We start from the raw sequence: 12,600 nt of genomic DNA on the forward strand, positions 1-12,600 counted from the left end.
TACAATGGCAGTGGCACCTGCCTGAGAGGTGCTGGAACTGAGATCTGGCAAGTTCCAGCTGAAAAAAAAGCCCTGCTTCCATCATAGCTGTCAACCTTCCCTTTTTTGGCGGGAAATTCCCTTATTCCAGCGCCGTTCCCACTGCTATCCCGGATTGTTAGATATCCTGTAGACTGTCCCCGGGACAGGTGAGGCTGCTGATCCCTTATTTTCGAGTCTGCTGATCCCTTATTTTCAAATCTGAAAGTTGACAACTATGGCAGCCTAAAGCCAGGAGATTTTTTTTCTATCCATGAATGTTGCCTGCACATTTTTGGACCCAGCATAATTTAGTTTCTAAGATGTTCAGAAAGCCTCCATGGACATAAAAGAGTCCTCACCTCACACTTCCATGAGTAAGAAATCAACAGAAACAGAGAAGCAGGGCAGAGCTGGCCTGCTCACCCCCAACAGTCCTCTGTTTACTTTAATACACTGAGTATTAGATATAAAATAGTGGACATTTAGAGAGACATTTATTCAACAGTCTGTAAGGTAAAGGTAAAGGTACCCCTGCCCGAACGGGCCAGTCTTGACAGACTCTGGGGTTGTGCGCCCATCTCACTTAAGAGGCCAGGGGCCAGCGCTGTCCGGAGACACTTCCGGGTCACGTGGCCAGCGTGACAAAGCTGCATCTGGCGAGCCAGAGCTGCACACGGAAACGCCGTTTACCTTCCCGCTGGTAAGCGGTCCCTATTTATCTACTTGCACCCGGAGGTGCTTTCGAACTGCTAGGTTGGCAGGCGCTGGGACCGAGCAGCGGGAGCGCACCCCGCCGCAGGGATTCGAACCGCCGACCTTTCGATCGGCAAGTCCTAGGCGCTGAGGCTTTAACCCACAGCGCCACCTGCGTCCCTGCGTCAACAGTCTGTACTGTATAGCAAATCAGAATGTTGCAACTATCTTATCTTCTGTGGATCTGAGCTGCCACATGGGAAGAAGATTCAGTTCAGTTTGGATTCAAAAGCAAAACTGGGAGAAATGACTTTAAGATGGAAATGTATGAAACTGAGATGAACAGAAATAGACAGATTTCTCCATTCTATTCAGTCCTGACCTGATTCGTCAAGCACTTGTTCCCTTCCAGTGAACACTAGTGACACTTACAAGGAGGTCTTGGCTTTCCTTTTCCAGTTCTGCTTCATAGGCCAGAATTTTCTTTCTTTCTTTCCTAAGATTCTCCAGGTAGCTATTGATCTTTTCCTAAAGAGAAAATAAAAGTTCAGATCGTGATTGAGACAGACATAGAGAGAGACTTTGGTTGGCTGTTATGCTCCCTTCTACTTCCTGGTGCCTCGCTGCTCTTAAAGCTTTTTACCTCATAGTTGCTAGTTTTTGAAATCTGCTCCATGAGTACTAGGCTTTTAGCTCAAAATTTTAAAATCAAGGCTTTAATGAAGAGTTTCATTTCATTATTATTTATTTTACTTTTCATTATTATTAAACTGCATAGGAGCTTCTTTGTGCTAATTTTTGTTTTTTAAAAAGAAATTTAGAAGCATTAAAAAAATTATCTGGAAGCTGAATCAGGATTTTGCTTTATTAATAAGAGCACAGAGGAGAGGAGAGTCAGTTGTTAGTTCTCATTTAAAAGTGTGTACCTCCACCCTAGCCTCTGGGGGGAGATCACCTGGGCTACCACCCTGCCACCTCACTGTGCAAGCCCCCACCCCACAACCAGACCATGTGTGTTTCTTCCACTACCTGCTGCCTTATTGTATGGGGGGGGGGTGGAATGGACCCCCCCCCCGTAGTCAGATCAGACCCTGGTTGCTAGTTCTACCAGCTGAGCCCAGAAATGTGCAAATGTGATTCAAAACAACTCCACTGTGTTTTACGCCACAAATGTGTGCTTAGCCTTTTGCCTACCTGTATGTTATGAATTTGGTTTGCACATTTTTTCACTTAAGAAATATAACCCTTTTTCTACCACCACTTTGCCTCATGAGCCTTCATTGCAAGTATGTGGGAGAAATGTTTGCTGTCTGGCACAGAGCCCCCTCTCTTTTGCTTTCTTAATACCCCATCACCTTTCCTTTGTTTTCTTAATGACTCATCATCCCAGGTTCTTAACACATCAGAATCCAGGAATTTAGGGGAATCTGGCACCCATAAACTCATAACAATATTGATTGATTGATTGATTGATTGATTGATTGATTGATTGAACAGGATCTGGGGGCTGCACCTTTTCATTGAGTTTTCCTTTAATTTTACTGTTCTTTTGGTGGACCCACATAAAATGTAGACTCTGAATGACTTTATCGGGGTGGGGCAATGAACAGCTTTGATCCCAAATGTGTCACTGGTGCCCAACCCAATGGAACTTTGTAAATTCCAGTGCTAGTTAGTAAAAAATGTAATCCTTTCATTTTTGTTTTGGCTTCATGGCTGCTCTTATCACATTGATAAGGTCTCCATGAGCAATGTGAACAAAAGTCCAAGGAGCTTCTATTGACATATCATAGTGTAATCCACTTTGATCCATCATGGCTGCTCTACTGTGCACATAAAAACTATCCAAACTTCTGGGTGTGGTCTGTATGGGGGCCAAAATTAACAATATGGAGGGAAGAAGCGTATTGTCTCTCCCTCTTGCAGTGACATGTTTAACGCAGCATGATAGATACAGGGTAAATACAGGATATGTTGCCAAAGCAGCAGTGGAGGCGTCTGTACACAGCCTAAGCCCAAAGTAGACATGAGGTTGTTTATGTGGAATTAATGTGTATAGTATTTTTTATTATTTACACAGCAGCCTTGCTTATCAACCAGGGAAAATAGCCCATCCAGGAGAAGGAAAACTCTGATCCTAAACCTCCACTGCTTTGCGGCTATACTCATTTGTGAGAAAGGCTTTGGGGGTAGACCCCAAGCAAAAATCCGTACCCGCCACCTTGCGGGATGTATTCAGGAAAAGAAGAGACTAAGGAGTAAACCCTAAATAAAATCCGGAGTCCCTTAGGGCGATTGGATGGCGCCTTCTATGCCTCCTTCCGGCAACTCCTGCAGCCCAGCTTGTGCCAAAAGTATTGCACTTGTTACGGCAAAATCTGGGTGCGAGGCTGCTCTGCCACCCAGCTCATCGGACTAAGTCCGTGGGTCCCTGCGGAGGAAAATGAGCTCAGCCGGAGACAGGAGCAAACAGCAGAAGATCCAAGTTTATTGCGCAACAGGTTCAAGGCGAGATTGAACCCCGAGAATGGGGCGACATAAACTTTTAAAAGTTCCCTCCAAGTCCCAGTATACAGTGCAGAAAACGTCACGAATACATCACAAGAGGTGGGGTTACACAGATCAGCACTTCAGTAAGGTAGGGGTTGCAAGGGGTCGCACAGATCAGCACTTCAGTAAGGTAGGGGTTGCATAGATCAGCACTTCAGTAAGGTAGGGGTTGCATAGATCAGCACTTCAGTAAGGTGGGGAGGGGGTTGCACAGATCAGCACTTCAGGAAGGGAGGGGGAATATGCAGAGCTGGAGATATGCACAGATAAACACTTCCCGGGGATGAGAAAACAATGGTCTCAAATATGCATAGTCTGTCACCTGACATTGCCTGGAGGAAAGGCTGATCAGAGCCATTTGACAGGATTAGGGTCTTAACACCTTGCTGGAGGGATTATGCTGGACAGGGGAGGTGTGATGGAGTCCTAGAGAAATTGAGCAAACTGGCACGTTGATTTTCTATGAATTTTATAGATTTTAGTCCCTTTTGACATTGACAATTGGAAATAAATTGATATATTGTAGCGAAGAAGAAGGTGAAGAAGACATGGCCCCCCCCTCCGTATCACACTGCTTTCCTTTGGACCACATCTGTGAGGCCAAGGGGTGGGGTCTTGTCATCTGGGCCGCCCAGGACCTCCACACAAACAAGACCCACGCTTGTGTTCTGGAGAGGTCACTTCAGTGCTGTTAACACAGCAAAAACAACAGGCAGCTGTTACAAGTTACAGCTTTCTGCAGCCACAGGAGGCACTCTCTGGCAGTATGACTTTGTCCCGGAGGCCAACAATTACAGCAGCCTTGAGGGGTGGGGAGAAGGTCCCCAAGGGTTACCGTTAACCCATTATTTCCGTGTCACGGTCCCAATGGGTTGGGGCTAATATCACGTGTGCACAGCTTCCCAAACCAATGGTGGAAGCACACTGGGTGCTGAGTAAACGAGTCTGTACACAGCCTAAGCCCAAACAAGACAGGAAAGAAGAAGAAGTCCCAGCAAAAAAGGAATGGATACAAAAACTTATGGAACATGCAGAAATGGCATAACTTACTGGAAAAATAAGAAATCAAGATAACAAACTTTTTCTAACAGAATGGAAATGGTTTATTGAATATTTACAAATAAACTGTAAACAAATAAGAGCATTGGCATGATTATTGTAATAACCTGCAGCTTTATAAGAGTATATATTTAAAGTAGATGAATGAATGAATGAACAAAGTAAGTTAATATGGATATGCAGGAAATATTTAAAAATAAATTTAAAGAAACGCAGAAAAAGGGGGAAGTCAAGTTTTGAAATGTTAAAATGATTGTAAAATTATTGAAATGTATAAAATTGAAAATCATACACAAAAACTAGACAGGAGATTGTGTAAGTGAAATTAACATTTTTATTATGTACCATGGGTCCCCAAGTTTTAATAATTTATTTCCCTGTCATGGTCCCAACAGTTACTGAACCTGCTGCTTGCATTTCAAGGGAAGCCCCTTTGGCATTCTGGCAGAGAGAGAAAGAATTAGACTCATGCCACCCACCTCCAAAAAAACCTCAGGCTTCTCCTTGGCTATTTAATCAACAAGCATTTAAATTGCATTCTGGCAATTAATGCCATGCCTAGTTTGAACCTAAGAATTAAAGAAAACCTCCCAAGGTGAATTAAGAAGACTTCCCTGCTCCCCATCAAGGGCCAGAGTGATTTCCTACCTTGTAGTCCTCAGAAGCCTCATCCAAAGGATTCACCTCATGACCTCTGTGCTTCCTGGATTTGTCACACACCAGACAGACTACAGTTTCATCCTCCATACAGAAGAGTTTTAGGGACTCCTGGTGCTTCTCACAATATCTCCCCATTCCTCCTCCCTCCCTGCTTTGGAGACGGATTTTCTTGTTTACGGGACCCCTAGAAGCAGCCATGGCTCCCTCACACCAAAGACACAGTCAGTTTCACTTTCTTTGTTTATATACCCTGGGTGTTTCTCATCCTGTAAATGGTTAAGGATCTCAGTGCTGAAATGCATATATTTTATGCTGACACGCCTTTCTTGTTTGCCTCAACGCTGCCCTGAGAAATCAATGTGCAAATACTGTTATAAACAAATAAAATGTTGACAATGTGGAGGAACAACCCTTCTTGAAGAAAACCTTCCTCCTTGGAGTAAGAGCTATGTACCAAGAGCTTCCTTGTTCTCCTGATCTGGACACAAGGTTACCACCTTTGTTCTGGCAAAATACAGGACAGGATGGAGGGTGGGATTGGGGACTGAAATTGTTTTTTGCCCGGTGCTGAAATGAGTTCAAAGCAATCAATTACAATGACATACATGGTTTACAAGACTTTCTTCAGTTAAAAAAATAACAAAAGCACTATAATTTACAAGTGTAAGAAAAATATTACACATCACATTATAGCTTGGCTTTGTAATGTGATAACATTGTAATTACGATAACATGGTGTCTATCCCAATCAGATGGTAACTATTGGTAACTGCAAACATTCCAACAATACCGGAAGGAAATAATAATATCACATCATAGCTTGGCTTTGTAATGCCAAACATTATAATAACATGGTGTCTATCCCAATCAGATGGTAACTACTGGTAACTGCAAACATTCCAACAATACTGAAAGGAAATAATCATCATCATCATCATCATCATCTTTGTTTCTGTTTAAAGCTTCAGCAAGTCACTCTGTGTTGAGCCAACAATATTTCTCTCTCTCTACTCAACCTTCTCACGAGTACTTTTCTGTCACTCCTTGTGGCTTGTCCTTCAAAATAATTGAGTGGAAGTCAACACAGGACAGGTGACAGTCAAGTGAAATCAGGAGCTCACTTTTAATCAGTTTCACAGAACACTGGTTCCAGACATTGGTCCATTTGCTTTCCATTGTGGAGAAGATGCTCTCCACGTACTCTGTTGAGGCTGGAAAGCTCACAGTGTAGGAGATGACTATCAGCTTATTTGGTAGATCAGATGCTGTAAATTCAGCCACCCACCTTGCAGCTTCCATTGATCATCCTTCTGAAGATGCTTCAAAAGGCTGTTGGCTGTACGGTAGTGTTCTCATCATACAGCTCATCCATGTTCAGTCTGCTTGTGAAATTGAGCTTTTTGCAGACCTTCTTGAGGTCACTGAAGGTGATATTGCCATCTTGGAGGGAGAGGGGCTGAAGACAGTAAAACCATTTGTCTTCTGGAAAAAAAATAGACGATCATCTGCAAAGACAACATCTACCAAACATTTCAGATTCTTACCAAAGACAAATTATGAATGGCCCTATAAATATTTGAGAGGTATGTGAAGCTATCAAAAAATATAAGAAAGGAAAAGTATTGAGGCCAATTGGGTTATCAGCTGTTTATTCGTCCTGTAAATAGTTATTTCAGTTTCATCTGCTGAAACAAGCCACCTGGCATTTATGGGAATCCTTAATGCTGTTTGTATAACATCCATAGTGATTAAAGTCTTTTCCAAGCAGGACCCAGCAATAAATCTAAAGTTTTTATCTCTCAACCCTTGTAACGCCAGAGGCAGATTGTTATGCAAGCCTAACAGTTGTGATTATTGACACCTATTGCAGAGAGTTGTTCAGAAGAAGCAACGAAGAACAAGATAAGTTGCCAGTCCATTAATTCCTCTGACCATGAGAGGATTTTAATCTAGGAGTCCTTGTCTTATTCCTACCACCAAGACCATTTGCCCCCTTTTTGGATGCTGCATGTGAAGAGGAAAATAGGAGTTGCTTCCATTCCCTCCAACATCCCTCAGATGAAAATGTCACTATTTACATGGTCACAGCAGATAGGGATTAATCCAGGGTCAGCCAACATGGTGCCCTCCAGGTGTTACTAGAGTGCAACTCCTTTCAGCTCAAGATATCATGACCAGTGGTCATAAATGATTAGAATTGTAGCCCTATAGCTTTTATGGAGACACCATAGGTGTGCAAAGAGATTAGCTCACACCGCCATGTGGCTTTTCTGATAATGCCCTGAACTTGTTTTGCCCCCACCCCCAATAATGGTGACCTTTGCCTCATTCCTCTTCAGGTAATACAGATGGATGGGCAGACATTTGTTTTAAGAAAAACTCTGACATCTGCTGGTCAGCTAGAAAAAAAATGCACCCAATTTGGTCTTGATATAATGAAAGCGAGTGGCTACATATGAGGCATCTAATCATAAGCCTGCATTTTTATTAAAGCTTATATGTTTGATCAGGGCCTGTATCTTAAAAAGCTTAATGATTTTCAAATGTTTTATGCCAGGCAAAAGACCAGCTGCCTAAGAATCTTGGCAAAATGTTTTTACTCCTAGACAAGGGGCCCCCCTGATTTATAGCAGAAAACAATTCTCAAAGTCGTAAAAAGGGAATTACAGGCTGACAGCCAAGGTTACACTGACCCTACAAATTAAGGGTGGATAAATAGTAAAATGAGCCATATCTTCTTCCTAAGGTTAAAAAGGTCAAGAGCAGTGAAAAAGACAACTGACTTGGCTGGAGAAAATAGGTTTTCTTTCTTTCTATTTTTGAGGCTGAGAAACAAGAGAAGAAGAGCTGGCAGAAAGGGAGCATAAAGCTGTTTCTTTCTTAAACTAAGATCCTTTTAAGATTTCTTTTCCTTTTAAAAGGTTATTTATGTATTAAATATATTAGTTTAAATATAATTATGCAAAGGATTTAAGAAATGCTAGATTCTTATTTCATATAGTTGTAAGAGTTGTAACTATCCTGAAATTAAGTCAGCCACTAGCCAAGCCCCTTGCCAGACAGAAGACGCCAATCGAGCGCTCCTGATATATGGTTGTCAGGCCTTTTGTTTAGAAACCTTCAAATGAAGGAGATCTCAATGTTGATGTGAACTCAATCTTTGACATATGCATAAGATAAAAATTCAAGATTAATTATCTGTTTTGGAAGGCAATAGGGCAAGGAGGGCAAGAGGTGAGCTGGTAATTAAGATTCCTTGTTGAGACACATGTAAGATATATTACTACTTATTTGTCATTTATAGATAGAAGAATATATAGCTTTTTATTTTCCATAAAAGGGCAAGAAGGAAATGGGTGTATCTTTTGTGATTGGCTCTAGCAAACAGCCAATAGGAATTTCAACCAGGCTGATTGGACAGAGGCAGCCACAGGAGGAGCAAGGGGGCTGGATTAAGGAAATATAAGTGCTGGCCAGAATGGCAAGAGGCCAGGCCAGAGCTTGGTAACCATATACCACTGTGCCTCATATTTATTTGTCTGACAAATAAATTACTATTTTAATTTCTCTATTGCTGCGTTGAATATTTCATTCCAGCTAAGCGTTAACCACAAGCAGGGTGCTACACATAGGAAGTGATGTGCAGATTTCCCTCCTTCACTGTGAAATTGTGATTGTAGGAATGATTCCTGCAGCAGGGAAATAAGAGAGGTGCTTCTTGGGATGCTGGACGGGCAGAGATGTGAAGGGTTCAACATCACAGGAACAAGATTCCTCCATTATCCTGATGATTTAATTCTGTCTGTCTCTAGCACACGGGTAATCCAGCCCGCCAGACCTCGTCATGTGGCCCGTGTAGCCGCCGCCGGCCGGCAGCCTTCACCTTTTATTCTTGCTTTTTTTTTTACACAAGAAAGCCGCCTCTTCAGCGCATGCGCGGCAGCCTACAAGCCAGAGAACGTCTGCCCTCTAGCGGCGCCGGCCATTCTACACAGGAAACCTCCACTTTACATGCATTCAGGAAACCTCCACTTGTTTTTATATTGAGTGCATGCCATCCTGTGATGTGACAGATCCAGCGGCTGCCTGAACCCTTCTCTCCTGTACTGTAAGTACATATGATGTATGTGGGGGGGAGGGGGGTCTGCTTATTAGGGGGGGTCTGCTTATTATTCTGCTTAAATAAAGAGTGGACACATAGTCCTACAGATACAACCGGCCCTTTGAGGGTGACCAAACTGCTGATGCAGCCCCCGATGAATTTGAGTTTGACACCCCTGTTCTAGCAGGAGACTGTAACTTGTGTCAAGTCTTACAAAGTCACTTCCAACTGAAAGAACCACAAACGAAGCGCTGAAAGGTTTTTGCTGCTGTTATGGATATCAGTCTTTTGTATCTTTATTTTCCGGTCTTATTATGATCTATGTGAAAACTGTTCAAATTTGATTGTGCTTTTTGATGTGTCTTATCTATTTATTTATTTTTAATGATATTTATTCAAAGTTTAGCAATAATAACATACACAAACAAAAAACAACAAAAAAGAAAAAACACATATAATTTCCATCCTTATTTTCTTGAGCCTAATTTCCTCGACCTCCTCATACCTCCCCCTTCTATATTCTAATTTCATTATCTAATCAGCAAATCCATTCCCTTATTTCACAAAATCTTTAGTAATTCTGTTCTTTTTCCATAATCAACGCCCCTGAAAACCACAACATTTTAAACCCATGTTTTGAAGACAGGAGTACTTGGCATGCTCTAGTCCATGGGGTCACGAAGAGTTGGACACGACTAAATGACTAAACAACAACAACAAATCTATTGTTTATGATTACTGTTTTTGTGTTTGTAATTATGTAAATGTTTTCCTGCTGTAAGCCACCTTGAGCACAGTTTCAGCTATGGAAAGGTGGCATACAAATAAAGATGAGGATGAGCCGATCTACAAATGCTCCCATTGTGAGAAACGGTTCTGTCATCCGATCAAGCTTGGGAGAGAAGCAAGACAGTTCTCAGCTAGGAGAGACCCAGTGAGAGCAACACTCTTGAGAGTAGGGCCAGCGTCAGGGTGGGTTCTCCTTATGCAAGGATGGCAAAGGTGGTGGAAGAAGGGGACAGAACCTACCCAATGCTCAGGCTGCAGGAAAACCTCCAGCCACAGAACCCCCATTTTGTTTAGCATTGAAAGTATAGTCGTACCTTGCTTCTCAAACGCCTTGGTACTGATAGGTTTTGGCTCCCAAACGCTGAAACCCCCCAAAGTGTTCTGGTTTTTGAACTTTCTTTGGAAGCCAAACATCTGGTGCATCTTCCAATTGAGTGCAGGAAGCTCCTGCAGCGATTCAGAAGCTGTGCCTTGGTTTTCTAACGGTTCCAGGAGTCGAACGGACTCCCAGAACCAATTAAGTTCAACAACCAAGGTACCACTGTATATGAACACTGACTGTTGGGGAGCTGGTTCCCATCATTTCTCTTCCCTTCTTGCTCCATCAGGAAATCCATGCAGACTGCACTGGGGCTGGTCCATTAGGGAGACTGGTGCTCTGCCCCACTAATCTCAGCCCTGTTTAGAGAAGTTTTTAATGTTTGGTGTTTTATTGTGTTTTTAATATTCTGTTGGGAGCCGCCCAGAGTGCTGGGGAAACCCAGCCAGATGGACAGGGGGATAAATAATAAAGTTGTTGTTGTTGTTAGGCATCTGCTCCCTCCCATTTGCCTGCCCTCTGCTTGCTTGCATTCCACAGAGTGGCCCAGCCTTTTCTTTGCCACAACTTGGTGTAAATGGCATTGGTTAGGGTAGTTGGATTTAAACGAGGAACTCCTTAAGAGGCCTTGACTTGACTTGTCCCCCCCACGCATCAGAGATGCACCCACTATGAAGCTGGTCTCTGGCTTCAGAGGATGACTGAAATGAGCCTTGGAGAAATCCAACATCCCATGTAAGGTCTTGGTCTCCTATTTGCTTCCAAAGATCTGAATTTCTATTTCTCTCTCTAGATTATATACATTCAATTTATACAAATTATTTATAGCGTGTTTTCCAAGCTTGTTTTTAAAATATTTGTTGCATAGTCAAACAGCCCTGTGGAAAAACAGTGACTCCCTGGAGATCGGAGCCTGCTGCAATGGGTCGCAGCAGCTGCCCACCCTGTGACTGGGTAAGCAGCCATTAGGTAGCAGGAAGGACGCGGGTGTACCAAACTTTAATTTGTGCAATGACATGCAAAACATGTTTTGGATCTGCTACGGTGCCCTATAGCCTTAGTTCACCTAAGGTGAGACGACCCAATGCTCATTCCTCCACCCCAACACAAAATGCAACGCCCCTAGCATTTATATATAACTTTTTCTGTGTGTGTATTTTTGATGAATATTGGTCATGATGTTGTTGGGGCGCTCAAACACAATCCCACTTTTTTGCATTTATTTTGTGTCTATTTTGCTATTTTTGTCTGCAAACTTCTGCAGTGGCTTCATTGGTTATCAGTCCATAGAATCCTAGAATATAAGAGTTGGAAGGGATCCAAGGCTCATCTAGTCCAGCTAAAGCATCCATGTCCTGATTCTTCCTGCTGAAGTTGCAGAGCTCTCCATGCCAGAAATATTTGTTCCATTATAGGACATGGGAGCCCCCACCCCGAAGGCTACAATGCATTAACATTGGGGAAACATTGCAGAATAACCCCCAAAGCAGAATGGTCCCTTATAAATCTGCTACTAATGCAATATTAGGGATGCGGGAGGCTCTGTGGTGTAAACCACTGAGCCTCTTGGGCTTGCCAATTGGAAGGTCGGCGGTTCATATCCCCGTGACGGGGTGAGCTCCCGTTGCTCTGTCCCAGCTCCTGCCAACCTAGCAGTTCGAAAGCACGTCAAAGTGCAAGTAGATAAATAGGTACCACTCTGGCAGGAAAGTAAATGGCGTTTCTGTGCGCTGCTCTGGTTTTGCCAGAAGCGGCTTAGTCATGCTGGCCACATGACCCGGAAAAACTGTCTGCGGACAAACGTCGGCTCCCTCGGCCAGTAAAGCAAGATAAACGCCCCAACCCCAGAGTCGTTCGTGACTGGACTTCTGTCGGGGGTCCTTTACCTTTTTTTAATGCAGTATTATTGCATCGATGGCATCTTGCAGAATATTCCTGCAAAACAGCAGCAGTCCAGAAGGAGGCCCTTGACAGCCTGAGAAGGAGTTATAGAGATTTATTTTACTTTATTTCTTGGCATTTCTATGCCTCCTAATGACCCACATACTCTGATCAGTTCACAAATTAAAATACAAATGCAATTCATTAAAAGCAAATCAGCACGAAATCTGTATCGGCACAAAAAAATTAGTGTAACCCTGGCACTGAACCCTAAAAGGCAGCGTAATATCATGACCAATAAATGCAGCACTAAAAACAAGCAAGAGTAGAAACAAAATAGTTATAAGAATTAAACTGCATTAAATGATAGCTATTAAAAGCCTGCGAGAAAAGTAACATCCACCTGGTAGTGAAAGGACCTTCTTTTGGGGAGCATCCCATAGCCAGGATGGGGTTTGGGATCAGAGGGAAATCTAAATGGGAATTATATAGGGCAGGCAGAGCCAAGCTAGAGCCTTTCAAAAGT

The 12,600-nt window shown here is 42.9% G+C and overlaps 1 protein-coding gene across 1 annotated transcript in view; it reads right to left on the minus strand.

The window, feature by feature from the left end:
• The window catches only part of LOC307210950 (zinc finger protein RFP-like), a 40,431-nt gene that overhangs the window by 11,504 nt on the left and 16,327 nt on the right, over window positions 1-12,600 (minus strand). The window contains exons 8-9 of the mRNA XM_079967152.1: window positions 4,972-5,196; window positions 1,147-1,242 (exon numbers count right to left, since the gene is read on the minus strand). Of these exons, the coding sequence (XP_079823278.1) occupies window positions 1,147-1,242; window positions 4,972-5,196 (321 nt within the window). The remainder of the gene's footprint in view (window positions 1-1,146; window positions 1,243-4,971; window positions 5,197-12,600) is intronic.

This window comes from Podarcis cretensis (genome assembly GCF_951804945.1).
Source record: "Podarcis cretensis genome assembly, chromosome: 2".
Classification (NCBI taxonomy): Eukaryota; Metazoa; Chordata; class Lepidosauria; order Squamata; family Lacertidae; genus Podarcis; species Podarcis cretensis.